Here is a 22,522-nt window from a genome sequence, read left to right on the forward strand (position 1 = left end):
GACCAAATGATAAGCGTTACGTAAGTCCAATTTAGTGAAGACGGACGCTCCCTGCAACCTCTCAAAAGCTGAAGACATCAGCGGCAAAGGATAAGTATTCTTTACCGTTATGTTGTTCAACCCTCGGTAGTCAATACAAGGTCGCAAGGATCCGTCCTTCTTCCCCACAAAAAAGAACCCCGCCCCCGCTGGAGAAGAGGAAGGGCGAATGAACCCCGTTGCTAGAGAACTGGATATATATTTCTCCATGGCCGCCGTCTCTGGAATAGACAAGGAATATAACTTGCCCTTAGGCGGAGAGGTACCTGGCAATAACTCTATCGCACAGTCATAGGGACGATGAGGAGGAAGAGAATCAGCCCGCGACTTACTGAACACCTCCTTCAGGTCGTGGTACTCCGCGGGCACGTTAGTCAAATCCACTGCTTCCCCCTGAAACACAGACTCAGAAACATTAACACCAGCAGACAAAAGACAAGACAAATGACACTCCTCGCTCCAGCTAACCACAGATCCGAGACGCCAATCAATCCTGGGGTTGTGTTGATGGAGCCAAGTGTGACCGAGAACAATGGGAGTCTGAGGTGAGTCTGTGATGAGGAATGAAATCTTCTCCGTATGATTACCAGATGTGATGAGTGAAACAGGAATGGTGGTCTGAGTGATGACTGGAAGCTTGTGTCCATCAAGTGCAAAAGGTGCAATGGGGTGTTTGAGGGAGGTGAGAGGAATGTTGATCTTACGTGCGAAGTTGAAATCCATGAAACTACCCTCGGCCCCAGAATCCACCAAAGCGTGCTGATCCAGTGTATGTGTGGACCACCGTAGTCTCACCGGAAGGAGTGTTGATGTAGATGAGGTCTTCCTGGCAGAGATCCCACCCGATAGTAGCCTCAGATTTACTATCGGGCTTGATCTTTTACTGGGCAGCGCTGGATGTGATGTTGCGAGCTGCCACAGTATAAACACAGTCCAAGGGATCTCCGCCTGATCCTCTCCTCCCGGGAGAGCCGAGCTCGCCCCACCTGCATGGGTTCCAGATCTCCAGGTGGGCTGACCGCAACCTCTGGCCGCCGATGCTGAACCTCTGGACTGGTGGTGCGCGTGGTCCTCCCCCTCCGTCTGGCTGCTTGATCTAGCCGGTTGTCAATCCGGATAGTGAGATCGATTAAACCGTTGAGTGAAGAGGGAAGTTCCATGGCTCGAATCTCCTGTTGGATGCGGTCAGCCAACCCATGCAGGAAATGATCCCACTGCGCCTCTTCGTTCCACTTACACTCCGCCGCCAGGGTGCAGAACTCGATGGAATAATCTGATACAGACCTATCCTCCTGCCGTAGGTCCGCTAGAAGCCTGGCCGCCTCCCTCCCGGCGACGGAGCGGTCGAAGACCCGTCTCATCTCCTCCGAAAGGGTGTGGAACGAAGCACAGCAGCGATCTTGGTTCTCCCACACCGCCGTCCCCCAGAGGGCAGCCTTCCCCGTGAGAAGGGAGAGAACGAACGCCACCTTCATCTCCTCGGTGGTGAACGTACGGGGCTGCAAGGCGAAGTGCAGAGAACAATGAGAAAGAAATGATCGACAAAATTTAGGCTCACCCGCATACTTCTCAGGAATGGGGAGGCGTGGCTCGGACTGAGGAGAACCCCCAGTGGTGATCGGCGGTGTGGGTGGCGTGGGGGGCGCAGTGGGCGGCGATGGATGATGTTGTTGAGCCTGGAGAGCGAGCTCGGAAACCTTCGTCACCATCGCTTGGAAAGCTCGACCCATCTCATCTATCGCTTTCTCTTGACGATCCATACGACCCACAGTGCGTTGTAAAAATTCCTCCAGATGAGATGGGGAGCGATCGCCTGCTGCTTCCATGATGGTCAGATCCTTCTGTAACGACACAATAAGGTGGAGGAAGCAAGCGCAGGCGATCAACACAGATTTATTAAGAATGATGGTAAATACAATGAAATGACAGAATGAATGACTGAGTCCAGGATGTTGGCAATGGTGAACGAAGGTCTACGGTGGCGTGATGATTGTGGAGTCGTGCAGTCGGTGAAGAGTGTGATGATGGCCAGTGGATATAACCAGGAACAACCAAACACTCACACGGGGATGACAACACGAACACAAATCCAACACGACGACGAGAGACGATAATCCAAGTGGGAAACAGCAACATGAAATGAGGATCTGACAACAGGAAGAGAACTGAGTGAGTATATGTAGCTGATGGGTAATGAGGACCAGCTGGAGCGAGGCAATCATACACAGGTGACAACACTTAATCAAACGAGCACATGGCAGAGGTGAGTGAACAAACAAACACACACACACACATGACACGGAGGAAACAGAGGATTTCCTACCGTGACAATATGGGGTTAGAAAGGAAATTCTAGAGACTGTGTATAGGAGTTTGATTGCTAACATTCGATATGTATACATGGTTTGAAAACCTGGGGTTTAAGAACAGAAACAAACTATCCAGAATTGTTAAGCTGGGCAGTAAAATTGTTGGTAAAGACCAGGGACAATTGGCAGACTTATATACTACACATAAACCCCATTCACACAGACCTTTGGTCCCAAAAAATACCCGTAAAATTGCCAGACAAGCGTCTGTGTGAACAAAAACTCGTTCCGTTAATCTTCTGGGATCGTTGACGGAAAGAGGACCTTGTCAGATACCCGGATAACCCTCTGTGTGAACAAGAAGCCGAACGAATGCCGTAATGGGCGTGTCGTAGTGAGGACGCGCGCATCATCACAACAAAAGTTATGGTTCAGCTCCTTAAAACGAGAGATAACATGCATATTGTCAAGGCCCACCTGGCTCAAAGCAGACCTGACATAAAATGGGGAAGACCACACCGTAGCGTTAAGTATAAATATATATTTATTTACATAAATGGCCGGAGTCAGCATAACAAAATATAAGGCATAACATGTCTTGGAGTAAAAGGAATATAACAAAACGAGGACATGTGAGCTTCCAGGAAAACTACGCGATCGGAGAGAGCTCACTCGAGACTCTCCCCATCGGGGCAAGCCACAGGAATTCACCAGCATTAGAACAGCGCATCACGCGCTCCTTTATAATCTTATCATAAACAAAAATGCACGCGAGTGGTTCTTGGAGAGAGAAAATAATATATAATATGCAAACATCAGACACTGCGTAGAAGAGAGGGCGGGACTTTCAATAGGTCACGTGTCTTTCCGGGACCATCACATGCCGGGTAAAATTGGCAGTGTGAATGAACAAAAAATTTAATCATCCTGGAAAAATCCAGGATGCCTTTCCCATGTATTTTACGGAATGTCTGTGTGAAAAGGGCTATATGAGACGTAAGGCCTACCACATTGTGTCTGACCCAGTGCATCCTCTGTTTACAGAATTTAGGAAATTACCATCAGGAAGGAGGTACACAGCTGCGCTAGCAACTAAAAATATTAATATATATAAAAAAAATTCAAGTAATCCATACCAAGTGCAATAACACTACTGAACTCACAATAGTCCATGTTTATCTTTTTGATATTGGTGTGTGATGAAGGTGTTATCTATTGTTGTTTGTAAGGGTTACTGTGTTATTTGTCTGTTGTATTTATTGTCTATTCATTGTGTATGTGTTTAAAAAATCCACCTGTGGAGCCAAAGATAAATTTCCACTTTTTGTGGACAATAAAGTTGAGTTGAGTTGAATTGAATTAAATACGCTAATACTTGTATACAGTTGGGAATTGGAGTATTATCCATCCTAGATCATGTTCATAATATGGCCTGGAATGGGGTAAGAACTAACTATTTATTACATAACTTATTAGAAATGACTCCATGTAGGTTCAATAGTTTATATAAAAAAATGCTTTTTTGTTCTTTTCTCTTTCATTTTTTGTTGTTTCTATTTCATGTGAAGCTGTTTGGTATGATGAACAATTGTTAAAAGCGCTATATAAATAAAATAGAATTGAAACTGAATTTAATTGGATTCGCTATTAACATGGCTGCAAGAGCAACGACTGAATGCTTCTCCAGAGAGGAAAGGGATCTGCATTCTTCATTACTTCAAATATGTAATTCTGATACATTCAATGACTATCCAATATTATAGTCCTTTCATAATTGGTATTTGGCATGTTTGTGTGCTGCTGAGCGTCCCTGTGTGTGTACTAAGTGTTTACGCGTGTTGTGCACGCCCCTATAGGCGTATTATATTTCCAACACACCCTTTTATTAAATAAATAAATTGACTTTAGACCAGGTTTTAGTTGATCATTAGGGCAATCATTTTCAGTTGCTTCAAAATAACAGTGCGTCAACAATATGCGCCTAAAAACACCACGTTTTCAGACCAGCACACCCATGTGCAAACAGTGCGTTCGTTATTTAAACAATGTGGTTCTAGACATGAAAATGATAACTGTTTTGGGCTGAAACTAGCAAGAAACACTTGCTCTGGCTTTGCATTGTGCATTTGTCCACTACAGCATTGGCTCCGACCTAAAGTAAGTTTCTAAATAATAATGGTAATCTTATTTTGACTCTATCACTATTGGCTTCTGTGGACATCAGAAATGTTTTGTGCAAAGCAGGGAAAAGTAAGCAGAAATGAGAGATGATAAGTTTAAGGGAGGAAAAAATCCAGGTAAACCTCTGTCAAGTCTATAGAATTTGTATGCCATTTATTGTATGACATATCAGGGCCATTTTATGATTAATTGATATCAATGTCTTACATACTGTACATAAGTATAATGAACATGAATAATTTTAAATCTTTTCCAGTACTTAAGGACATTGTATAATAGTGTTTTTTTTTTTTTAAAAAGTCCTGTGCCACAGTTGAGCTTTATGTCTAGCAACGCCCCTGCTCAGTCCCTTAGTTCTAATTTCATGTAAAATTTCATTTTTTTCAGTGACAGTCCAGTCTGAAAATGTTACAATTCTTTATTAAAGGAACAGTATGTAAGACATTGATATCAATTAATCATAAAATGGCCCTGATATGTCACTAGACATTAAGAAATCATGTTCATTTCAAATACTTATATCACTGACAACAGTGGTCCGGCCAATACATTGTCATTTAAAAAGTGGAGTTGCAGCCCTGATATGTGCGGGTGTGCGGATCAATGTATAAACAACCCACTCCCGACCGACGTTTTCAACTAACCCGCCCGCAATTGTTTAAAATAGTTAATTGGCATCTTACTTTCAAACGACCCGACCGACCGCGGCCTGAATATCATTAAAAATATTTTTGGATGACTCGTAACGACGGGTGACCGCAGGCACCCACTCATTTCTTATCAACCTGCGCATCACTGATGCGAATTGAGTGATTCATTAAGAGGATGCGACTGCTGTTTCGAAACGTTCATGCGATTGGAAAGAAGATAAAGCAGTTCTCTGACTATGTTTGGATGTTCGAGTAAATATTAAACTGAGATGGGGTGAGAATGCAATGCTGACATAGGCTACAGTACAATCACAGTTGCACAGATTTGTAGTGCTGTGACGGATCAGAACTCTTGATGTGTAAACTTTAGAGAGAGTTGCGATGCAGTGTCTTATAATATAGTATATTAACCAGTGATTCTTGGGAATTTGGATAAAACAGGTTTAAATTTTGAAAAAAAAAGTTAAATTACAAAATCTGAAAGTATATCATTATAGACCAAGGTCTTGGCTGTTCAGCAATTTACAGCCTAAATAGAAAAAGTAATGATTTTTTATTTAATAAACATATTTTTATTTTAATAGAGACTATAAATTTAATAACTCAACAGCACTGAAGAAGCATATTGTAAGCATATTCATTTAAAACAAATAAAACTCCATCTGACGGTGGTGACAATAATCTGACGGTGGTGACATTGGCCTCATTATTCCAAAATGTATACCACTCAAGTCAATGGCTTTTTGCTTAAACTTTATGTAAATATTTGGTCCAAAAAATAACAATCCTGAGCACTGTGATGAACAAATATCAAATCATAACTTCCTAAAATACATAAAACCTGACAGAAAACCTGATGGTGGTGACATCTAAAGGTGGTGACAAAAACCTAATATAGATAAAAAAAATAGATGAGTTGTTCACATTAGCCATCTTGTTTCCCTTCTGTTGCTAGCTACTTCAGACCTCTTCTTAAAAATGATACATTTATTTTATAATCGTATCTAATTTTTTTTTTACAAAGATGACGGTGTTGACATGTTATGGTTGTCACAGTAGCAGTGTCCAAAATATGAACAAGTTTAAGAGAAAATAGCAAACATACAGGAGCTTGAGTGATCTTGAAGCATGCAGAAGAGCTGAAGGTTTGAAAATGTGGTCCTCAGGAATGCAGTTGACCCTGTAGTTGTCTGATTTTATTGCTTTTTATAAATATCTGACGGTGGTGACGAATATGTGGGACACATTTTGAGCAATCACAAAATGTAGTAAATATTGTTCAAAACTCACTGTTTGTAGTTTTTAATAATATTACAATATACCATTTCATGTGATAAATATATTATTAAATTCAATTGTTACTTTTGGCTTTTTTAATCAAGTTGAAATGATTATCTCTTAACTGAGGACAGCTGATTTTGTAGGCAATGGGCCAGCATATAATCATTAAATTAATAAAAAATAAACCTATAAAAGAACCTTACATATGTGCAAAGGACCCCCTGATTATAACATTGATTCTTTTTCTTCATGAAAATGTTATTAATTTCCAACAGAATTAGCACTTTTCTTAGTGGGACATGTTTTTGCCAAAGTTTCAAGAATCAGTGTAACATACATTTTGCAAATAGAGTAATGAAAAACAACGTATGTGGGGCATTTATGTGCGCAGTTTGGAATTCCCCATCCGTCTGTGTGTGTAGCTGTGTCTGAAATAGCTCCCTATCCACTATATAGTGCACTATATTGGGTGTCGGCCATTTTGTAGTGATGTCCGAAACCTGAGTGAACAACTTCATTCCCTACATTCATTCACTACTTTTTACCCACAATGCACTCTGATTTTGAGGGTGTACACTCGTTCACTCATATGTCCCATGATGCAACGGGAGACGAACGCGTAACTTGAATCAGCTGAAGGATACTGACAGTAAACACCAAACATTTAGGGTGCGTTCACACGACAAAATTTCGGGAGTGACAACCGTATTTACTTACAGGTGTGAGTCTGGAAGTGTCCTGTTCACACAGCAAATTAAAGACACAAATAGAACACTGCCTGTATGAACCAGCAACCGACCTCAAACCCGTATGCTAGTTACACGCGGCGCCTGTAACCATAGTGATGGACGTAAATATTTAAAAAAGTATTATTTATGCAATGGGCAAAACTTTATGTTGGTGTAACGCTTACCATTGTGCAGAAAAAAATAAACAAGGGTGGTTCCTTATTAAAGTTTTAATTTCCAAAATGAATGAACATAAAATCAGTTTCAGCAACTGCACGTTTTAGCAAAGCAGATATATCTAATACAAAAGTAATCATAATGACTTGTGAAGCAAATTGATCCGTTTTGAACTTTATTTAAAGCATTAACACAGCCAAATAGAAAGTGCGCTTACACTCCCGCTCTGTAGGTGGCGCAGAGAGTATAGTTTACCAACCGCAGGCAAAACCAGCCTCTTAGCGCCACCTAGAGAGCGGGAGTGTAAAAAAGTGCACTTTATATGTTGACACAGTTCTGTATGGACGCTAATAATGTTGTAAATAACGTTCAATATCCTGCAAAAACCAACCGATTTGCTTCACAAGCAGCAAAAAATGTCACCAGGAGTCATGGAGATTACTTTTGTATTGGATATATCTGCTATTTGACTTCTCAAAGTGACGCATCTTTTGCCTTGGATTATATGAATCACAGGTTTTTTTGCAAAATATCTTCTTTATTGCTTCACTGAAGATAAAAGGTGAGTAAATAAACAGCTAATTTGTATATCCCTTTTATTATACACTTAACATTATATTAATCGTCCACTTTTAAGGTTTAAACTTTATATATTTCACTTACTGGGTTGCACGCAATTTTATGTGTAATGTAATATGTTCTGTGGCGTCTATGAAGGTAATATAATATCACATTAACCTTATGGAGCAATTCTGCTGCGTAGTTGGCAGTCATTTCATGCACTGTAACGTTATCTTAACACAATAAAAAGCAACGAATGACATGACAGACAACTGGTTGTCCAGTGCGATTCCGTTCACATGGCACAGCTTCTCTGTAAATACGGTTGTGAAACCCGAAAAGTTACAGGTGTGAGGTCGGTTATAGAATGCGGTTGTCAAACCTGTAAATAACCGAACTGCGTGTGAACGGAACCGTCTTAAGGACTCAAATACGGGTTTGACAACCGTATTCGCAGCCTTAGGTTTATACACTTTTGTTACTTCTTGTTGTCAGTTATTTTCTACTTTTTGAAAATAAACAAATGAAAAATAATTGCGTTTTCTTTTATTTAAAATCTAATACACATTTTTATTAAACAATAAATGAACAGCAGTAAATAAATATTATAAGCAGTTGTTTTGCTCTCTTTATTATCAACTAATAGAATAAACATGACAAATGTGGAAAACAGTAAGAAAGTAAACTTTACCATTTCACAGCACAATCAATAAAGGCACACAAGTGTTTATGATGAATCTCTGCGACAGCTCTCTGACGCATGATATTTACGTCAGTGTCTGAAATCGCTCACTCATTTTCATTTGCTTCTTCCCCATATAGTGGACTCAATTGTCATTCCCCATATAGGGAATAGTGAATGAGTGAACAAGGGAACAGTTTCAGACACAGCTTGTGTGTGCGGGTTTAAGGGCACTCAAAATAGTGCACATCGGAGAGACGCTTTCCTAAAAGCAAGTGTACAAATCTTTCTGTTCTTGACAGGGCACATATAAACAAAATGATATTTACAGTATTCTTTTTCTAATAAAACATTTATTTATTTCTTAAGTGTATGTATAGAGAGTCAAAAACCAGTCTGTGCTTATTTGTTCTTAAAGAGACAGTACCTCAATTAACATACTTAAAGGACAAGTTCGGTATTTTACACTTAAAGCCCTGTTTTCAAATTGTTTATGATGAAATAGAACGGTTTTGACTTAAATTTGGACATATGCGGCTGCCCCGAGAATTTTCAGGTGTTTGTGTTTCAATGGGTTTAATGGTGCACTGGAACAATCCTTCCTAAAATGCATTAAACTTTCATTTACAAAGACGTGAAACTCACCGAGTGGTCAGGGGTGTTCACTGATATGCTCACACAAAAATCGCTGCAAAAGATGCTTTCCAACAGCTGTTTTAGCATTCTTGTTAACCTATTTTTCCAAACGCCTCACACCCGTACATTCTTCGGCTTAGAGCTTGAATAATAGACACTCCAGCCCAGGGGGTGGCGCTAATCCTCCATTGCCAATTGCAAGAATAGAAACAAAGTTCCCGAGTAATACCGTATCTCACAGGACATCTAATATAAGTCAATGGAGTTGGCAAAAACTACGATAAAACCTGTTGCAATGCATATTTTGCAGCGATTTTTGTGTGAGCACACCAGTGAACACCCCGACCACTCGGTGAGGTCCACGTCCTTGTAAACGAAAGTTAATGCATTTTAGGAAGGATTGTTCCAGTGCACCATTAAACCCATTGTAAAGGTGGGAGGTGAAACACAAACACCTGAAAATTCTCGGGGCAGCCGCATATGTCCAAATTTCAGTCAAAACCATTCTATTTCATCATAAACAATCTGAAAACAGGGCTTTAAGTGTAAAATACCGAACTTGTCCTTTAAGCCTGTGTCATGTTAATCAAACAACCTAAGACAAGGACAAAATCACTTTTGTAGCTCTAAAAATAATCATATTTAATTCATACCATAAAGACAGTGTTATCATTCATAATTCAGGAAAAAAATGGCTGGTAAATTTCTAAATGGCAGGTGGATTTCTAAATCCACCTGTCACAGTGGCTGGTTCAGGCCCTGGTTACACCCCTACTTTTGTATTTACTATTACTTATCTAACCTAAGTTACGATGCTTTTGTGAAATGCCCCGAAGTCTAAGATTATTTGTACTAGGGATGCACGATTGGAGCAAATTGGACCAATACGATAACCGATAATTAAGTCCTCCTAATGGCCGATTACGATACCCAATAGTTCGTATTTTTGATACTATAATTTTTATAATAACCTTTTCATCCAACCACTGAGCCATTAAGATAAGCATACTGACCGGACTAACATTATATGTCCAAATGTCCGTGGTGAAACTTGTGTTGTCCATTGTTGTCGAAATTATGAATGTGTGTGGCAACCAAATTGTACAAGGCAGGGATGAAAACATCATAGAAGAACTCGGATCCTCTACTATGGATAAAGGTTGGTCTTTGAGGACTATAAATTCGATCACTTTGTCGTTTATAGCTTTAGCCTTTTTGCTATCTTTGGAAAACCTAGCATTTTCAAATACTTGCTGAATGGGTACATCATCATTCCGTGTCGTGAGCAGCGCCTAAGCGGCGGTTGTTTTTTCAGTGGCCATGTTAACAAGTTAAAGCACGCACACCGCACATTGTTTACGGTTTAAATGGTCGTGGATTGAGGCGAAAAAATTATTTTACCATAAAATCATGAATGTGATTAGTGATGCGCGGGTCGTCTCGTAACCCGCGGGCCCCGCGGGTAACCCGCGGGTCGGGTTGGGGCGGGCAAAGAAATTGTAACTTTAATGCGGGGCGGGTTGGGGCGGTCATTAAAAACAAAATTAAAAAACTGATATGTTGCGTCTAATTCCCTGTAGCATATATATTAAATATTTGGGAATATATTTTTACATTTTATTACGTTCTTTGATAAGGTTAAATTACGTAGGCCTATGTGGCAACGTAACTTCCGCAACGTAACTTGCGCAATGTAACTTGATATCCCCAAACCTTTGGCGTCATGTCACGGAAGCGCCAAGTAGCTCCCGCTGCCAGCCACAAAAACACAACAAACGGAGAATTAAAAGATGAAAGACGATCTGCAGGAGAAATTAAGGTAGGGAATTTGTAAATAGATAATACAAATGCTGCTTTTTTGTGTGGTGATCTACTTTTAAAATGATAAAGCCGACAGTTCTACATGCTAAAAACACTTTAAATGTGTGGACTATACTGCATATATCTTTACATTGGATTTAGGGATGTCACCATTAAGGGGATCGCACACCGGCCGCGCCGCGCCGTTCTAAAAAAATGTAACACATTGTTTTCTATGAGTGAACGCACACCGGCGCCGACAGGTGGCGCCTGTCCGCGCCGCCCAGCTGTGACTCAGGAAGTTGTTCTAATCCCTGTCGCGCCACAGAGCGCCACTCACATAGTTTAACATTAAATAACATCATATTTTCCCACATCATTAATCATTAACATTGGCTGCTAACGTATATTTTACATTTTGAATTAGACGCTATCTGAGCTCGCGCTATTTAATGTATACTTCCGGTTTACAATACCTCCGAGTTCTCCTAGGCGCGACGCGGCGCTGCGCGGCGCTGAGCGGCCGGTGTGCGATCCCCTTTACTCTCACTAAATTTGATGCCAAGTGTGTTTTAAACAGTCATGACTTTGAGCAATTTAACAGAAAGCAATGAAATATTTAAAAACACAATGTTGCCTGAAGACTGCGCTGTCATTCACTCTCTGCCCAGTACTAAATGCTTTCTCATCTATCATAATAATCTTCAGAGAAACATATACATCTATAAATCTAAATCTTATGCTTAAACTGTTGAAACACGTTTGACTGCATCATGCTGTCAATCACTAAGTGATTTTTTTTAGCGTAAAACTTTATAATGTGTCATGGGCTTTTTATGTCTATAACTGTATATTCTTATCTGTCATTACACAGACCAGAACAGAACAAAATAAATGTGGATTAAACAAATCACAATTATATGTATTACACTGACCATCAAAAGGCACCTTGAAGAGGTTTTGCTCATTAATGCGTGTAAAATAAAATAATCTGAACTTGATATTTTTATTGCACAGTATGCGCTGCTCACGCTTGCGGTGTGAAACCGATGTAGGCTTCGTGCTAGTAACCAAGGCATCTTCATATTCACATCTTCGCAGCAATGAAGACGTCTCAAGTGAGATGAGATTTGTTGTATTAACTTGAAACTTTTTTCCACCTCTCAGAATCCTTGCTGCACATGTATAGCAAAAGCATTGTCCTCCGCTGCCACAGAGAAAAACTTCCAGACCGGAGAAAGTTTGTTTACAGACAATGACGTAATGAGCGCGACCGGTTAAGCTGCAGTCACTTCCACTTGGAAAGGGGATATCAGACTGATTTATTGATTTACCAGCACCTGTACTTTATCGGATGTAGTTTTCGGATTTCAGTTTTTTATGGGATCGATAAAATTACGTAATTTTTACCCATATCGGACGATAAATTATCTGTCCGATAAATATCGTGCATCCCTAGTGCATCCCTAATTTGTACGATTGTTTTTAAGCTCTACTTGAGATCTACTAGTGTATAGTGCTTTTGGGAAATACAGCCCATGATATTTCTGCTATGTGCTTTTAGGGTGCTTTTACACCGCAGCCGGCAAGAGCGTCAAAGTGGCAAAAAGTCATTAATTTTCAATGAAAGCCGGTGGCGAGCTCTGGTGAGCAGCGGCGTGGCACGTCTTGGACGGTGTGAGCATGAAGGAGAGTTGAAATCAGCTCAACTTTATGGTAATGAGCTATGACGCGGTTCGACGAGAAACCAATCAGAAGGCAGAATTGTTCAGTGCCAGCAAATCAGAAGGCAGACACCCATAGAAGTCTTCCGCTTGAGAGGATTCCAGGCTTCGAGCGTCAGAGCGTCCACTACTCTTTTTATAAAATAATGACACAGATAAAGGGCATAATAGGTGCTCTTTAAAGGGTGTTGATTATAATTTCTATTTCTCTATCTCTCTCTGTGTGTGAGTGCACGCTGGGAGAGAGTGTGGATGGAGCTGTTTGGTGTGAATGAGAGTTTCCCTTTGTTAATGTGAATTTTTCCATCTTTGTTTATTTTGTTGCTACTTGTAGGGTTAGTGTGATTTTGTTTATCCCTGACTTCGGTCAGCAGGGTTAAGGATGAAGTGGGAACCGAGAGGCCCCTCGCTACTCACCCTCAGGCACAGCTGTAAATGTATGCCTGATGCTGACGTTTCAATAGTGGACTGTTTGATGGCTGTAAGCACAGAGATAATATTTAGTCTGTCTTGTGAATGAATAAGGCAATCGTTATCTTTCTTACTGACAATCGTATGGTTGGTGATTTTATGTGAATTCAGTCTTACTATTAAGATGATACCACTTGGTTGCAAAAACCCTGACTTAAAAAGTGTCATGTATTTTCGGAGACAAGCTTTCGTGATTCTGAATAATCAAAATGATTCCATAAATCTTTCGGCAAAATTGAAACTCGATGGAAAATATAACACTTTTTCTTACGTCAGATTCCATGAAATGTGTTCTGTGTGTAGGGCTGTCACAATTATGAAATTTGGCTGACGGTGAATTTCCTAATAAATTGTGACGAATAAAGGAGCGGTGAATCAAATACTCAATTTTAACTTGATAATTTGTTATATAAGAGATCATCATACTTAAATGAACATCCTGCAAGTTTCAGAACTGAAAACGTCCGTGCTACTGAAATATAACAGTTTTTGGCACCAAGCCAGTATTACAAGCCAGTGTGGAATTCGAAAAAATATGACGTCAAAATAGAATTGAAGCACCTCCCCATAGCCAAATACAAGGACCACTTTTGTAGCCCGTCCCACAGCTTCGCGTGACACATGTGTGTCTCAACAATCAGTAAACATGTTTTTAAATATTGCCAAATGTAACCAAAATGACTTTTAAATAAAAAAATTTCTGAGAGACTTTTATCTTGACGCGGTGATCTGAAGTAACCATGGAAACGCATTTTCTGTTGTGGAAGAACAGTCTATGGGAAGAACACAGACGCTGGATAACGGAGTCTCAACATTAGGAATGCGTGGATAAAGTTTGCTTTTAAAGAAGTTCCAGCTCGCGTTTCTTTACTTTGTGTACACGGATTCATTTGTAAAGTCGATGCTGGATTTGCAGAGAGACTGTGATTAAAACACCACTAATATTGGATCTGACAAAAACGACACAGCAGTATACACAGTAAGTTTATTTAAGTTACTGCGTTTCACTATTGCTTTGTTAGAAGAGATCACTTGATATGTCTGTTGTAACATCCATGTCTAAACACGTATGTTTGACTGTTTTAATGTACTAAAAACATTAAACGATTAATAAAGGTACAACACTTAACAACACAACTGTAATTAACGGTAGAAATATACAAAGTTATTGATAAAGAAGGATTTATCAGCCGCAGTTTAGATTCTGATGCCCACTTACTGTGTTGTATACGGTATTTTAGGCGAGTTGCGTTTGAAAGGTCAAACACCCAACAAAGCTTTTTTATCATATAACTGTGGTATGTAACGTTACGTGTATGTCAGAGCAACCTCACAAGCACAATAGAAATATACAAAGTTATTGATAAGGATTTATCAGCCGCGATTTAGATTCTGATGCGCGTTTACTGTGTTGTATACGGTAATTTAGTCCCGTCGAGTTTAAATTTTAGTTTCTACTTTACTATACGTATTGTCATTTATGTGTATCATCTTTAGCACCCAGAATCTTTTGTGGCTCAAACATATTTGTGTTCGGCTGCTATTTTTACACATTAATGTTTTTAAAACATTTGCCCACATGTAATGACGGGTAATGAAGCCGTCCAATCATAGCAGTGGGCGTTTACGTCCAGGTCTTCAGTGCGGCCCGCTCCTTCAAACGAACCATTTCTCCAGACAGCCACTAATTCATGTTACAAAATAGCCTATTACTTAATGCTTTTGATGTTTTTGAATGTAAAAACCATGAGAACATCATAAGTAGACATCAGACAACAGTATAAAACAATAAAATCGACAAATTCACCGCCCCTTTAATTGTCTGTTTTATTGCTTTTTTTGTTTGTTCATGAAATAATTTTCACACATTGTAAATATTAATACACATAACACATATTTAAAAGTAATTATTTAATGAATATACAGGGCTCGCAAAATTTTTAAATCCCTGGTAGCCCTTCGGGCGGACAGTCTTCAGTTTTTGGTAGCCCGAAATGAAATGAAGTAGCCCAAATAAAGGACACATTATTTTTAATGTAGAACAATGTAAAAGATACAAAACATCAATCAAAAAACAAATTTAAAACAATTTTAAACAAAAATAGTATAAAATAACTAAATTGCAATCTTTAATACAAGTATTTGGTCCTAACTGAGACTGAACTGAAATTTCTATGAACTTGTAAGAACAATTATAGAACATTAGTTATTCTGTGTCAGATTCTGAATCTGAAGTATCAACTGTCACAGTTGGGAATATGGCACTTGATGTTGAGGGCATAACATCTTCTTCATCAGCTTTCTCCTCCTGTACATCTTTCTCCACTTCTTTGCTCCTTGTTCTTCTTGTTTTATGTTTCAGGTGTCTTGAACCTTTTTCTGAAAATATCCAGGAACGAATGGCCTTGTCAGGGCAAAATAGTTCAACTGATTCTCCATTTATGGAGAGTTGCATGCAGTCATTCAGTGTTTCAGGCTGTAGAGAGGTGCGATGTGTTGTTTTCACTCTGTTCATGCAAGAAAATCCTCTTTCGCAGATGGCTGTTGATGGACTAAGGGTCAGCATTAATTTCACCAGCAACAAGATATGAGTGAAGTGTTCTGGATTCTCAGAGAGGAGATCCTTGTACAAACCATCTAGCTTGCTACCACGGTGTTGTGCAAGCCACATTTTTAGATCCATCCATTCTTGTGGAATTTTCTACATTTCTTCCTCGTTTAGCAAACTGGCAAAATGTTTGACAAGATAATTCAACTCTTCATCCCCATAATATGCCAGCTCTTCTCTGGGGTGGGGAAGGGTGGAAGGGTCAAAAACTTTGAAACAAGAGAGAGGCTTTTCAGACAAATTTTTCAATCTGCTGTCCATGTACTTGACTGTGTTGTCAATAATCTTCTGAATCTCTGCACCAGTGTCTTTGTCTGTGCCTTCACCTCTTCTAGCAGGTCGTTGGCTTTTTGTTAGCTGAGTTTCACAGTAGCAAATGCTGCCATCCTCTTTTACTTTGAACTTTGTGTCCAAGGTTTTCTGGTATTCTCCTGGTTTTGTTTTCAGGCTGAGTAAGCGTGATGTGGTGCTCTCAACTAACTGATTTGTTCGTGTGATGTTTAAGTTGTCATACTGAAAATCGGTACTGCACTTTGATAAGATAGTGCTGTAGTACAACATGAAATGCAGGAAACAATTGCAGAATCCTCTGACTTTATATCAATTCATACTGCCATATTATCCATATGAACAACAGTGTAATAGTAATTACTTTCAACAGACTTTATTTTCCACAGCCTTTAGACATCTTAGTCTGCTTGGAAGCCATCGTGTGCTCTTTAGTCCACTGAAATGTGCCACTTTCTCATTTAGAAGTTCACTTATTTCTGTCAGTTCTCTTCGCTTTTTTGGGGAATAGTAGTACATCTTAAAGATGGTTTTCAGTGTATCTTCAAATTTCACTAGGTACTCACAGCCCTTCATGCTATCCAGCACGGCTAGCTCTATTTTGTGTGCCACACAGTTGATTGTTTTAATGTGGGTTATCCTCTGTTTGAGTCTCCAAGCTACTCCCGTTTTCATTCCCATCATCACTGAATCTAAATCAAAATTTGAACACACTACTTTATTTTTCCATGTCTCCTCACTAATACCCAAGGTGTTCAGTGCCTCATCAATAGCTTCTAAAACACATGCAGCATTTGCACTCTTGACTAGTGAAGAAGTTTATTTTAATCCCAATCTACATGAATATGAGTTTACCATTATAATCAAATGCAATTTGTGTATCATGAGTTACGCAGTATGTGTGTCATGAGTTTACCATGAGATTACTATTACAAACCAGCTGTGTATATACACATAGTTTCATGTCAAAGGTCACAGAGGGTCTCAGTATAATGAATAGGCTAGAGTCAAATAGGTAATGGGACGGAAACACTGGTCTGAGGAATGTCATGTGGTTCTTCAAATTACAAGCCTGAACAGAAACATATTGTTTTAAGCATGGAGGGGAGGGAACCAAAACCTATATATTTACCAAGCCATGGCTCAGAGGGTCAGACTGATTTTGGAGGATACTCCCAGGACCACACTCTGGTTCTGGGTGATTCACCAGGGCGGACTCGGCTTTTTATTTGTCCGGAAAAATAAAAGTCTATCTCCTGAAATCAAAACCTGAGACTGAAGATTGTTTCATTTGAGGAAAAGGAAAACCACAACACTAGCTGACATTTGATCATGTTTGTAAATATGTCACCATTACTTCTTACATACCTGTCATGAACCAACTCCTGTTTTATTATACCAGTGTCTGTACTACCATCTGCAAGAACTGATAAGAACCTGCTTTCTTGAATTTCTTTTCAATCTGGTCTCTGGAAGTATGTGCTATTGCTCCAATAAATTCTCTGCAAGTGGAGCCAAGGTCAACGCCATTTGCTTTTTGAAGTTTGCAAAGACTGCTAAATTTTGTCAATGGTAATTCACTTTTTGCAACATAGTATGCTGTTCTGAAAAGTTTTTTCAGGACTTCTTGTTGTGCTTGGTTTATTTTTTGTATGTTTTTTGCCATTGGCGTTTGTTCTGGGAAAGACACTGCAGACTGAGCACCAATGCATTTCTTGTGTTGCAGGGATTTCTCATGGGTTTTAATGGGGTCTTTCCTAAAATTACTGGTTCCAGTAACAAAAGCACTTGACGAGTCAGAAATTAAGGGAAACTGACGACACACCCGGCATAACATTATGTCATTTACTATGTCATGTTCTAGCCACAGAAATTCTTTTATCCATGAAACCGCAATGAGATATCTATCACGTTACGTGAGATTTCACTCATGTGAGGATTTCTGACAGGAAAATGTCGGAGGAATTGTCTTTAACAGATCCAGAGCGTCTTGTGCGATTGCGAGTTTAAAGTTAAAGTAAAACGCGAGCGCGCATTCATCGCTGCACCCACATACAGGCTGAAAATCTAGTACTATTAATTCTTCAGTGGGTAAATACTAATAGACTGGTTCTATAATCATGACAGAATGTCGCTAATGTATAATACTGGAGGGTTAAACACATAAAGAAACAAAACATAGCAAATGGAAAGATAAAGTCTAATATGTATTATTAAAGCTCTCATACGAAACATTTAAAACTTCATTCAATCCGCAAAAAGACAAACAATTTACTAGATTGAAGTTATTATGCATGTATGTTATTATGTAAGTATTATTTTGTACATTTTATTGTAAGAGAAATTTTACTTAAAACATTGTCATGTACGCGTGTCCAGTAGGGGTCACTGTTGGTGATGGTTTACAGAATATAGATAGAAACCTTTCCTTGGGTAACCTGTGTTGCCGGAGGGAAGACGTAACGTTACGTAGGTTTTTGCCTGCTATACGCAAGTAGGCTGTTTGTTTGGATTTCTGCTTAATTTAAATGAAGCAGTTACTGTAAAATAAATCTACAAATGTGAGCAATTAACTTGTGTGTGGACACTCAGTTAATAATAGCCCGACGGGCAGGGGAAAATACATTCTGGTAGCCCGAGTGGAACATGCAATAGCCCCGGGACGTCGGGCTAGCGATTTTGCGAGCCCTGATATATATTTCAAAAACTGAAAATTCTGCATAAGATATAAACACAATAAAGCGTTTAAATAAATAACTGAAAATAAAATGCAATCAGAATAAACTGACTACACCAGAACAGGCCTTAATAGTAGCCAATCCTACTTTGGCCATATTAGTACTGGACCACATGACTGTAGTGGCTGCAAAAAATCTATTCCTTACAGATCCTTAAGAATAGCATCCTTCACTTCCCTAAATTTGAAATTGCTGTTTTGGAATTAATCAAGATTGCATTTTTGCCATATCCCCCAGCCCAATTTGAAATGCAGAAGATGTTAGACTTACGAGACAAATTTGCCCATCTCCACCTGGATGATCGAATCAGGTAGCTGCATCTCCAGTAGCTGGCTGTTAACATCTGTGGGGTTATCTATTTTAGCAGGATGGGGTGAGAAAATGCGTAATATCCCGATGTAACTTCCCACAACAACCTTATCTGGATCAGACAGGAATATAAATACAGCCAGCGTTAGCTAAAGATCATCATGATTTCTCTGTGGCAGAGCATTGCAATTTGGACCAATTTGGGTGGATCAATTTTGAGCCACAGAGGTCTTACTGCCAACCAACCCACAAACATAGAGTTGAGGCTAGTAGAATCAGCCCAATGTGGTTCATTACACAGACAGATTCAACAGCCATTCTAAATGCTCAAGCTTCGTATCCTCCCCCAAAACAATGTTTGCTACCAAACTATTCAATAAATGAAATCCCAAGATTCATAAGCCAACTAATACTTAATAAATCTGTGAATCAGATGGGCAAATGAATTGCTTTCACTGAAAATATGTATTTATTATTTTATATTTAAATTACTATTTATACAATTTGTAATATGTAACATTCAAGTTATGAAGGCATTGTAACGTGCCTATAAGGACTACTCACCATATCCACTGTTATCCACATCTCCAACACACAGACAACCCTGATCAAACTCCTCCCCCTCACCCACCACTGAGACCCACCAATCACGTGCCTTGAAAAGAGACATCCTGTAAAACAGACAAGAGCATCATATTTTGCTGACTTCATTGCGTATAATATAAAAAACAGTTCTGTTAAGATCATATTCCTTTGACCTAATAATTATAGTGTTATATAATAATATTTAATATGAAGCCAGTGTTTCCCCTAGGTTTACAGCTTTGGGGGGGGGTTGCATACACAAATATATTTCTCATTCATTGTTTGTCAATGTCAGTTAATACATTTATATGATTAGCAGATTTTAAATGATGCATTTGTTGAGCATGATGCAGGTGTTTTAAATTTGGAGACATCTAAAACTCTTTGGGAGGGGGGCTCGAGGACCAGGATTGGGAAGCACTGGACTTTAAAGCACTAAACTTTTGATGTTTTAAAGTAAGTTTTATTATAAATCCTATTATTTGTCGTGTTTTAATGGTGGGCTGATCTGCGTTACTTACTGTACTGTATAACATTAGTGTTACACGTGCTGTTAACAAGCTCTGTGATGTGATGCGTGTTTAAAGGAACAGTATGCAAGAAATTTATATCAATTAATCATAAAATGGCCCTGATATGTCACTAGACATTAAGAAATCATTTTCATTTCAAATACTTATATCACTGACAACAGTGGTCTGGCCAGGATATTGTCGTTTAAAAAGTGGAGCTGCAGCCCTCAACTGATGTTTATGTTGTCATTTTGGGTATTGGCCACCATTTGTGTGATTGCAGTTCCTGTTTTAGCCACAAGTTTTGTGATTGCAATACCAGTTTTGGCCACAATCCTACATACTGTTCCTTTAACTCTCCTGAATTCAGGCAGCAAACACATTTAGTTGTTAGTGTTTGCTCTCTCTAACGAAACTAAATTATTTAATTACAAGAAAATATCGAAACGATGGTGAAAGGCAGTGTCGCGATGGGCAAGTAATCTAACCAGTGAGAGGCTGAAGCACCGCTAATCACAGTTTCACCGACTATCGCAACAAGCCTACTAAGCGCATTGTCTAAAGCGCACGGCCTAAACGGGCGTGTCCGATTCCACTTTTGCTAATTTAACAACGATTTTAAATCGAAATCGATCGAAATTAAGTCACAACCTTGAACTTCGAATTAAAAAATGGGACTGTCGATGCTGCCACGCCCCCATGTCACGTCCGGGGGAAAATAAACCTCTCAGAGGTGCCTTTAAAAACATTGGTCCATCGGAACGCGATTTATATTTTAAACACAAGGGATGTATTGCTACAACTTCTTGAAATGCATATCATAAACAGGATCACTACCTAGTGTTCTGCCTTTGGACAGAGCCCAGCTCTCTGCACATGCGAGAGAGAGCCACCAAGATGCAGCGGGTTATATTTTAAACATGAGACAGAGAGAAGCACAGCTGCTTATGACGCACTGGTTTTATTTCAGATGCTAGGAGTCCAAGACGCGCGTATTAAGTCCATGTGTGTGCAAGAAGGAATCCTCTCTCTAGAAGCTCTCTAACGTAAAGTGAAGCCCACAAACCCCCCATGCAAGGAAAAGCACGCAATGTGCATGTTATTGTGAAATTATAATAATAATAAATAATAATGGCATTTCATTTTTTGTCTTTCAAAAAAATGAATTAAAAATTGAGAATCGAATCGAATCGTGACATTAGAATCGAAAATGTAATCGAATCGCGGATTTGGAGAATCGTGACACCCCTAGTAATAAGTAATGGGTGTGTTTTGGGCGTAACGTGCAATAAACCAATGAGAGTCTCAGCTCTCATCCCCTTTAAAAGCCAGTTGCGCTGGCGCTATGTTTAATCCCTATTTAGATGACGGACTTTGTAAACTAAAAACTAAGTGGAAGAAGAAGACCCCCAATTTAAGATTAATGTTAAATAATTGTGTTGTTTTCACTTGTATTGAAATTTTATTTTTTTGGGATTAAAACCTTTAAAGGGACACATTTAATGGGGCAGCATTTTTATGTTAATAAATCATCTTCGTAAGTCGGTATATGGTTAAATGACTCATTACCGGACGAATGAAGTCTCTCTTCATTCGAAGGAAGAATACCCCACTTGGAACTTCGCTGTATCCGACCCGGTGTCCTTCAGTCTCGCAAAGTCTCAGATATCGCAAGAAGCAGTATCACTTTACAGCAAACAACACAGAGGCAGGCGAGCTAAACACGGCTAGCGATTGTTGCAAATGGCAGAGCCGGGGAAGAAGCATCGAAAACCCTTGACGGAAGGGAAACATAACTGGATTGGAAATAAGCTGATAAACTTGGTTCCGAGGGGGGAGGGACAGCAGTTCGTTTTTACGACAGTGTGTTTGAAAGCATTTACTTTCAGACACTAGGGGGAGCTCGTAGAGAAATATTACATACGCAGACTTGCCTGGTTTCCCTTTAAAAGCCGTTTTCTTTTAGTCATGGAAGTAAAAATAGAAGACTTTTAATTGCTGTAAATGTATTCAATCCTACATAATCATGTAATCTAAATAAAATAATTTGCAAATATGCAAGAAAAGGTTTGTACTCTAAAAATACAAACAAGAGATAAAGAATTTACAAACGTGCAGAGCCAAAGCGTTTCAGCACTCGGACAGCGCCATGTTTTTTTTTAAAGCATTACTTTAAAAAATTCTCATCTCACCATATCCACAAGTACAAAGTCATCATATACAATAAATCTGAATAAATAAAA

At 39.3% G+C, this 22,522-nt stretch overlaps 1 protein-coding gene across 1 annotated transcript in view; it reads right to left on the bottom strand.

Annotated features, from left to right (window-relative positions):
* The window catches only part of bbs9 (Bardet-Biedl syndrome 9), a 460,826-nt gene that overhangs the window by 405,325 nt on the left and 32,979 nt on the right, over positions 1-22,522 (bottom strand). Inside the window, exons 2-3 of the mRNA XM_073871763.1 lie at positions 19,747-19,853; positions 19,144-19,294 (exon numbers count right to left, since the gene is read on the bottom strand). Coding sequence (XP_073727864.1) covers positions 19,144-19,294; positions 19,747-19,852 — 257 coding nt within the window. The 5' untranslated portion in view covers position 19,853. The remainder of the gene's footprint in view (positions 1-19,143; positions 19,295-19,746; positions 19,854-22,522) is intronic.

Source organism: Misgurnus anguillicaudatus, chromosome 10 (genome assembly GCF_027580225.2).
Source record: "Misgurnus anguillicaudatus chromosome 10, ASM2758022v2, whole genome shotgun sequence".
Taxonomy (NCBI): domain Eukaryota; kingdom Metazoa; phylum Chordata; class Actinopteri; order Cypriniformes; family Cobitidae; genus Misgurnus; species Misgurnus anguillicaudatus.